The following is a 9,829-nucleotide window of genomic DNA, read 5'->3' as shown; positions in this document are numbered from 1 at the left end:
AGAAAAGACAGATAGAAAAAGAAAGGGAAAACAAAAAATAAAAATAGAGAAAGACAAATCTAGGATGGATAAAACGGACAGATAGATAGATAGCGAGACAGAGAAAGGAAGAGAGATAGATTGAGAGAGAAGGATAGAAAAGACAGAGAGCGGGAGAGCGAGCGAGAGCGAGAGAGAGAGAGAGAGGGGGGGGGAAGGGGGGGGGGGAGGGAGGGATAAAAGGACAGCAAAGAAAGAGAGAGAGAAATATAAGAAGAAAGAGAAGCCAGAAGCGGCCACCAACTCTGTCGGGTCTCGGAGCCCGGTCGGGCCCGGACCGGCCCGGTCCGGCTCGCGGAACGACGATGATTGTTTCTCACGAGCCAAACTAGGTAGTCGCCGGGGCCCAGTTTGAGTCGTTTGACCCTCTTTTTCAGCGGCGAAAAGAGAAGCAAACGGCGCCACAAATTCCAGCCGCTTCCTTGAATCGCGGAAGGTCTCTGAACCTCTCTTTCTCCCTCTTTCTTCACTCTGGACGTGTTCTTCAATCAGGATCCTCGCCTTTTTTTTCTAACCCCCGTCGCTAACCTCGCGCTTATGGTCAACAAGGACACGGCCGTGGATGTTCTCTCTGTGCTTTAACCGAACTTCGCGCTCGCGCGCGCGCGCGCTTCTCTTGCCATAACAGGGCACTTCCGGAGCGAAGTTGAAAATCCCTTTGTACCACTTGGTGGACGATAAAAGGGGGATTTTGTAGAAGAAGCAGTTTCGAGATTGCATGGCGTATTTTATGCTACTCTTTGACTTCGATTTCGGAGACTTTTGTCATTGTTAATCGACGAGCTTTTTCAGTTTTCTGGATGAATGATTCGTGGATAGGCATGTTAATTCTATCTACAATATCTACGATCTATTTTTGTTTGTTGTAGCAATTAGACAATCGTTTTTATGAAATCGAGTTTCCTGTTCGTTAAAAATGATTTCTAAGTTCTGATCTTTATTAACATTTTTTTATAGAAATGATGATTTTTGAAAAAAGGAAATTGCCACTGAATTGTGGACTCTTGATATGCATGCTACCACATAAAACAGCATATAAAATAGCACACAGTACTTCATAGCGATGCGAAATGACATAGGGTGGTTCGAAGTAGAGCAAAGTAGCATAAAATATTCAACGGCGGCACAAAGTGGCATGAAATAGCACGCAGTAGCACGAAATAGCACAGAGTAGACCGCAGTAGGAGAAAGTAACACAGAATAGTCGAGGTTGGCGCAAAACGGCATAGAGTGACATAAAATAGCACAGAGGGTACTGCAAAATAGCACAGAGTGACACAAAATAGCACAAGGTGGTACATAGTTGTACAAAATAGCGTAGAATAGTCAATGAACAAACAAACTGAGACAGAGTGGCACAGAATATTACAAAATGGCACAGTGCAGCACAAAATAGTACAGAATGGCACAAAATAGCGCAGAATGGCACAAAATAGCACAAAGTAGTATAGGATATTACAAAATGGCATAATGGCCAGTAGTATAATGTGGCCCATAGTAGCTTAAGTAGACCAAAATGATACATAGTAGACCATATTGGTACAAAATAGAAATGGCAATAAAGTAGACCAGAATGACACAGAGTAAATCAAAATAGTAAATGTGCAAACCAAAATAGCACAATATAGACCAAAATAGCTCAAGGTAGACTAAAATAGCCTAGAGCAGGCCAAAATAGCTCAAGGTAGAGCAAAATAGCACAAAATAAACCTAAAAAACACATGGTACACCAGTGTGACACAACTTGCAGTAAACTAGCCCAAGGTGGACCAGAACGGCGCAAAGTAGACCAAACCAGCTACGAGCATAATAACTAGTTTCTCAACATTTCCGCTTTCAAAGTATAATAATTCAAAGTCAAATGCCATCAACGTTCCGGCTCAAACAATCAATCCACGCTAAGAAGTAATATTTCTACTCATAAATTGCATTTTCAGCCGACGAATCCAGCCTCGAAAAACCACCAAACGAAAACACGATCGAAGAAGATCTCTCCGCGTCTTTTTCAGAGCGGATCGTCTCCGGGAAGAAATGGAGGAAGACGGCGCCCGAATAACCGTATCCTTGCACTTTCGTTACTCCGTTCCCGTCCGAGAGCGGAGACGCGTAATTAGATGCGCGCATGACCCATTAAACGCAGAGAAAGAAGCTCACGGGGGAATCGATTCGGCGTGGTTACGCGATGGTTTCCGCCGCGGTGGGTGCATTATACAACGCGCGGCGGGCATATTCATTAACGCCGCGGCGAGTTAACGATGCAACGCTCCCGATTGTTTACGATGCCGTGGGGCACGGTTCTAACGAGGCTGACAATGAAGGAGGACCCCGCGCGCTCGCCCAACAATCGCATTTTAAATCGCGTTCACCGCGCGCGATTAGAATTTCGTCCGGACGCCGTTGCTGCGACGGCGAACGACGCGATCGGTTCTCGTTTAAACGAAAACGCGATCGCGAATCTCCTCGGGGGTTTACGATCCGTGAAAAGTTACGGCCGGCCATTATTCTACCTGAATTATTAGCAGAAGAAGTATCATGCTGCTCCCATTTACTGCTTATGCCTTGAATTATCGCATTCTTGCTTTTGCCGCAGACGGTTTCGAGCTGCTTAACTACCGTCGCCAATAAGCGTGTATATTTTTTAGCGAGACCGCTTCGCTTTGCATCGTTATCCGCTTATCGACTTCGGATGCTAGTTTGGAAATTGCAATATCAAACGTAAATGTTTTTTCGATACATTTTCACCGCGGACTGAGAAATCGCGTCTGCCTGTTACTTTTCTCGATCGTTGGAGATTTAGTTGCAATTCGAGGATGGAAGATGTACTTTGATGCTTAAGAAATTTATAACAAAATTGGGTGGTTGAATTTTAAGACGGTGCGAGGGTTGATAAGATTTAAGAGAGATAATGTATAATTTTTAATGTTTTAGCATCATCGAGCTGTTTGTTTTGAAATCCAGATATATATTTCTTATCAGTTCAACTCATCTCCATTAACATTATAACCTTTCAAAAATTGCGTTCTATAGGCTTTGTTAAAGTGAAATTATATCTAACATAGAAATCTAAATATTAAAATAATATTTTCGCAAAATGGATTTAGGCCACTTTAGAAACAGCACGATTAAAAAAGTAAGAAGCTGGACGATCTTTATAATTCTTATTTTGCATAAAAATCCACAATTTCTTAGCACGTAATACTTGTATAAATTACATACTCTTCTTACGAATTGTTCATATAAATAAATTAAATCAATCTACAAAGGATAAACGAAAATCCATTTATAAAACAATATTTACGAAATTCCAAAAAAAGAGATCTTCAAAATTGGAAATGGATGATACATAAGTAAAAGTTGTAATCGTTTGCCATTAAAATATTTCCGATTGCGTGAACCTCGGAACATTGTGAATGCGATCACGGTCTGCCGCGTTCGTTTCCAGTTATGCTCGCAGTTATTATCAGCTTTTTAAACTATTTGACAAGCGACGGGAACTGGAACGCAATTAGAATCGTGGCTCGCGCTAAATTTCCCGTTAATCGGCGGATAGCCGAAGAAGAGAAAAGAATGCGCACACGAGTATGTACCCCCTTTCCTCGTTGATTATCGTTATCAAGCCGGTCAGACGGTATTATGAAAATTACGACGCCGCGGAACTCGGGTTCGCGCGTAATAACCATTTCATAACCGGCGAAAGTAGAACGAATTAGAATTCCTTCGCGAACCGGCGCTCGTTCGCGAGATATAGATGCCTGTATAATCGGTGGTTTTTCCAGACAGTAACCCTTTGCACTCGAACGGCATTTCTATAAATTAACGAAATTCCACGGCGTTCGCTTCTAAATGTTATTTACGATTTCTTAAACTATGTTAACACTCCTCAGAACTTTTCATTTTAAGCTGTTCGTGCTACTCACTGTCGATCTTTTATTTCTACAAAATGGCCGACCATGGAACATCGTGTAAATATTCATAAATGTCGCGTTGATATAGTATTCGCGTCGAACAATCTATTTAATCGCTTCGATATTTTCTTCACAGTTAAATTAATACTTATTTAGCGAAAATATCATTAAGAGCGAAATTGAACGATTATACTTTATATGCTTCTTGTTTTACTTGCAACGATTATGGTTTTTAGTTAAAAACAGAGAGTCAGAGTTCACGTGATTTTCGATTAACCTATTATCAGGCGTAATTCAAGAATAAATAACATTGTCGTAATATCTAAAAGAACCAAATGCTATAAATTTCAACATGTATCTGTGCGTTAAGAAAAGCATTAACCCTTTACCCGGCGTAATTTATATATATATAAAACTACAACTATATTAATACATGTATATTAATATATTTAATTTTAACTTTAATACATCCTTGCGCTAAGAAAAAGATAATGGCGAGTATCAACCCAATACCCGACACGATTAAGAAATCAACAAAATTACTAAATTAGTTCTAAAAGAAGCTAATGTAACTTTTAATATATATAATAATATATAAAAGTAATATATTACATTTAAATTGTAATATATACCCGTATGTTAACTAGAGGACAATGGCGGATATCCAATATACCTTGACATAACTCGGCGCGATTCAGGAATCGATAAAATTACTAAATTAATTCTAAAAGAAGCTGATGTCATACATTACAATATATTAATTTATAATAATATATAAAAGTAACAAGTTAAATTTTAATATCAGTGTATCTACGTGTTAACAAAAGGATAAAGGCTCGTCCACGAATTTTCCACGGTGCACGGCCGCGTAGAACCGGAGCGCGCGGCCGTCCCACATCCATAAATGCATAAGGAATGGTGCACGGTAGCACCGCCGATTATTTCTCACCTCTTGCGCTGAGGGCGATGAAGGTTTGCGCGTGCCTCCTGACCATCACCGGGTCCCATGTACGCGGCATCGGCAGTCTGTTCAGGATGTGCATCAGGAAGTCACCGGGCGTCACCGCCGATAATTCCCATTTCAGCTTCGAGACGACCAGCTGTTCCCACCTCTGCAACAATCATAGAAAAAAAGAGCCTCGTTTAAACTCGCTGTTATGGACGGTGTTTTCGGGGTTGCGTGGGAACGATCACGCGACCAAGATTATGCAGATAGGCTCTCTCTCTCTCGGGGTTCGTGCGCGATGCATCCTCGCCCCGACGCCGATTTTTATCTGACTGCGCGCGGCTTTCTGGTGGAATGCCGGCGCTGTTTTTAGGGGAAGACTGGCTCGAACTGGCGACCATAAGTGCGCTACGGGACAACGTCGTGTATCCAGTTTGTGACAGTTGTCATTACGATGTGTTACGAACAATTAGAGATCGCAGAAATCGCGTGATATTTCATAGCGTTGATTAAAAGCTGCAAAGAAATTCGCAGAGTTTTATCAATTTTCTTTTATAGGTACAGATGGAAATATTGAAGAAACGCTGTTTTTTAATATTTATATGTTATACGATTATATTTTATGTATCTTTATAGGGCACATAATTTTAAAAGAATTAATAGAATTAATTAATTTCGTAGGATATAAAATTTTCTACACAATAATTTCGATCAGAAGCTATAAGAAATCCGTAGCATTTTATAAATTTCCTTTATAAGTATATTTTACATATCTTTACAATGCACACAGTTTCATCAGAATCAATTAAGAGTTCTTCTGATAAAAACTAAAATTGTCTACAACGTAATTTTATCCCTTAAATCATTTTTAGACGAATATCTAATATCTTTCGATCAGAATGCTCGATATCGAATTTCATTATATTAAACATCAACAATATATTTGTACACAAATATTTATTAATATCGCCCCGCCCAATTACGAACAAAATAGATTTGAGAAATTTTTAGAGACATCCCCTCTAATTAAACAGTTCGCATCGACTACTTAGCGCCTCGGCCGCCCACGAGGCGGATATCCTTCGCGTCGGCCATCTTGAGCACGCTCGTACATTAAAATACGATAGACGCCGATACGGCGCGGCTCGTTCGACGCCGCAATCAGAAAATTCGACTCGCGCCGTTCCCCCGGTTAATACATTAATGTCGTGCCGAGAAAAATGCCGATTCCATTTCGTCGGGCAGCAGACCGCTGCGCGTTTCGTTCTCGCGTGTATCAGGCGATCGGCGAACTCGCGCTCGCGCGAGCGAGCGAGCGAACACACGCTTCTACACGCACGGCTCCCTACTGTTTCGTCTGGTAACCGCGGCGCGGATGCGCGGCTGCTCGCTCGAGTACGTCGTAGTACCCTCGTTTTCTCTCGACCATGAAATTACACGACGGCCATACTACGCGTAGTACTACGCGTCCTTCGGTTTGATTAAATGTCCATTGAATTCGGTGGGTACGACACGACGCTCAAGGCTGCGAAGTTCTCTTTCGAAACACGACCGACGTCACGTGGCTACGACCCCGGCACATTCTAATGGCCCCGCTCCTCTTCTTCCCGCTGGTTCAGTTCCTATCTAATTATCACTGGCTCCTGAACTTTTCGACCCCGATGAACTCGCCGCGCGCGACGACCCTGGAGAAACCGCTCCGGTTTCTGTCTCGCTCGGTCCGCCATTTTCTTCGCCAGTTGCGTTTGTTACACGCCGATCCGCATTATCGACGGTCGAATTACCGGTTTCGTCAGTTTTATTCTACTGTTGTTGAAGTTGTAGAATTTTATATTTATGCTGTGGTGTTTGAAACGTATTTTTGAGGATCTGATGGAAGAATAGTTTATATTTTTCTTTGTGTTGGGTAAAGAAAGATGACGGTGCTTGAGAAATGTAAATTACTGTAGTATGTTGCGCGAAGTTTTATGGTGTATTTGTTTAGGAATACAGAATTGATTTAAGGAGTATTCTGTAGCAATTATTATTGTAAATTGGGCTGCAAAGTTTATTTAATATAAACTGTTCTTGAACAGATGATTCGTTCGCTTTTCCTTCTCTATGAATCAAATTAAAGCGCGCTTAACACTGGAACAGTCTAAATTAACTGATAAACTATATTATTCTACAATAACGACAATATTATATTTATTTAAACCTTCCACGATTTTTATTATAATGCCTCGAAATTCGTATAAAAATTTCCTCTAAAGTCATACATATGATACCAGGAAAAGAGAAAAATCAAAAGCCAGTCATCTTGATCATCAATTCTAGTGTTAATATTCCTACGAAAAACTGCAATAAAATCCTAATGAAATACCCTAATGCATAAGAAAGATATCGCTGCTACTACATTATGCAGTACAACACCACACCACGCAGAAGTGAATAAATAAATGAATAAGTAAATTTGACACCGAGGGACACGGTTAAAAAGACACCTCCAACGCGGACGTATCAAATAACATTTTTCTCAGTTAATTATCAGGGAACGGTGTTTCGCAGGTGTGCTCGTCGAAGAGAGCACGAAAAGGGGTACCGAGCGTGACCAACCAAAAAAATCTGGAGAAGCAATCGCCGTGCAAGAACGAGGATACGAGGCTCCGTCGTTTCAGCTCTTTGTCGCCGCAGCTCCCCCCACCCCCGACCACGACTTTTAATCTTATCTCCTTTCCCTTCTCGCCCCACCTCGTCGATTAACCTCTTATCCTTGAGAGGGTGGAGCTTCGCGCTCGAGTGCACGCGTGCACGCTCGTAACGCGACACGAACTGCCCGTGAATGAAACAAAGACCGCGGCCGCAGTGGTATAGCCGCGATTTTTCCGCGGCGGGCGGACCACGGCTCTCCCACAGTGGTCTTGTAAACGATAGCCGAGACGCGGCAAACTAATATGCTCTTCGTTCGTTCTGTCGCGCGATGGCCGAGACCTTGTTGTTCATATTTTTACAGGAATTTATTTTGTAAGAATTCATATTGCAGAAATTTATTTTGTAGGAATTTATATTACAGAAATTTATTTTGTAGGAATTTATATTACAGAAATTTATTTTGTAAGAATTTATATTACAGAAATTTATTTTATAGGAAGAGTAATTTATATTCATTAATTGAATTATAATTACGAGAGACGAGGTTTACCGAAATAAAAACAAAATAGATTTCATAGCATTTACAAAACCATAATTAAACGAATAAATAGTGAACGGTGCAATTAGTCTTTAGAAACAAGGTGAACAAAGTTGAACAAATTAATGTTACACAGCGCTAGTCGCGAAGTGAGCGTTGTGGGAGATTATGCAAAATTGATATTATAACTATAAATATAAATGCTTGATATCGCACGTTGCAGATATTACACACTGCGAATACAAAATTGGTATCGCACACCGTAAATTCAGAATTAATATTATATACTGCGAACGCAAAACTAACATTGTACGCTGTAAACGCGAAATTGGAATTGCCAGGAGCGAACGAATGCTATCAGTTCGGCAATAAAATTGAAAAAACCGACGCGACGCGGCGCGATTGGTGGACGGAAACGGGTCCGTTGGAACGTGATGAAAATTGAACAAATTCAAATTACGTCATACGTATCGACCGCAAGTGTCTGCAGTTGTTAGAGCGAAGACATGCGCGCGCGCGCGTGATGGCCGAAGACCGGAGGCGAGGCGTAATATCTCGTCGGCCGGTCGCAGGAAGGACTCTCTCCTCGTCACGGAATGCGTGACGGTGCGTTGTCGCGGAGAGAGGGTTTTCTACGCTCGCCACGGTACGTTGCGTACGCGAGCGTAAACGTAACGATTCCGCGTGAGAGGCCAACGATCCACGCCGGGTTATACGCGTGCACACGCTGCATTACTATTTATAAGTAACGTCGTTGCGGTTTTCTTGATTGTCGAGCGATCGGGGGCCTCGGGAGACGCGGTAAGACAAGTCGCTAGCTCTCTCCCTCTCCCCTTCTCCCTCTCTCTATATCTATCTCTATCACTCTCTCTATCTCTTCCTCTCTTCCTCTCTCCCTCTTTCTAGCGTTTATTATTTCGCCTTGGAATATCTGATGTCGAGTCCCTGTTAAATGATGCAACGCCGAGCCGCCGCGGTTGCAACTCAGGCATTTGCATTTTCACCCCTTTTTCGTTCCTTTTTCATAACCGCCCTCCCCCCTTTTTCTACCATTTTATTTGCGATCACGTTTTCTTTTCTTTTTTTTTTTCGTTCGTTTTCCTTCGACGACAGCCGGACAACGGCCAGTTCTCACGAGGACGAGTTCTATCCGGGCCGGAATACGCACGGGGAACTGGTACAGGTCGTTGGCTATTCGAACGGGTATCTCTTCGAGATTCGTGATACCCGGGACCGTTTTCTTCTTTCTTTATTTCGGTTTATCGGTAATGGTATTTGCGGAAGAGTTGAGCGTTCGTCTGTTCCGGATTGGTTTTAGAGATCTTGAAGCGGGATTGGTGATTTGAAACGGATTTTGGGGGATAGGACGGTTTTTGAAAGTTTTAGAGGAAGTTTGGAAGGTTTTCATTGATTTTTGTTGTTTTTGGGGGGTTTTGAGAGTCTTTAGTTGGTTTTAGTAGTGTTTTATCGCCTTTAATAGGTTTTAATTGACTTTGACAGTTTTTGATAGATTCTGAGAGATTTTTGATAGATTTTGACAGCTTTCGGAGAGACTTTGACGATTTTTAATCGACTTTAATTCGTTTTTAATTAGTTATAATGATTTTTAAGAGACTCTGACTATTTTTAATCGACTTTTGTCGGTGTTTAACAAATTTTTGATAAACTTTGACAGATTTTCACTGATTCTGACAGTTTTTAATCAACTCTGTAATATTTTGGTAGACTCTGGAGGTTTTCCATCAGTTCCATAAGTTATAGATAGGAATT

At 41.5% G+C, this 9,829-nt stretch overlaps 2 protein-coding genes across 2 annotated transcripts in view; one reads left to right on the top strand and one right to left on the bottom strand.

Annotated features, from left to right (window-relative positions):
- LOC144470053 (G1/S-specific cyclin-D2-like) overlaps window positions 1–9,829 on the top strand; it is a 68,334-nt gene that overhangs the window by 27,141 nt on the left and 31,364 nt on the right. The gene's annotated exons all lie outside the window — the stretch shown is intronic.
- Window positions 1–9,829, bottom strand: part of Cycd (cyclin D) — a 41,739-nt gene that overhangs the window by 11,084 nt on the left and 20,826 nt on the right. The window contains exon 3 of the mRNA XM_078180714.1: window positions 4,894–5,056. Within this exon, the coding sequence (XP_078036840.1) occupies window positions 4,894–5,056 (163 nt within the window). The remainder of the gene's footprint in view (window positions 1–4,893; window positions 5,057–9,829) is intronic.

The sequence above is a fragment of the Augochlora pura genome, chromosome 5 (assembly GCF_028453695.1).
Source record: "Augochlora pura isolate Apur16 chromosome 5, APUR_v2.2.1, whole genome shotgun sequence".
Classification (NCBI taxonomy): Eukaryota; Metazoa; Arthropoda; class Insecta; order Hymenoptera; family Halictidae; genus Augochlora; species Augochlora pura.
Note: the sequence above shows the minus strand (reverse complement) of the source record. Positions and strands in the feature narration are given on the sequence as shown.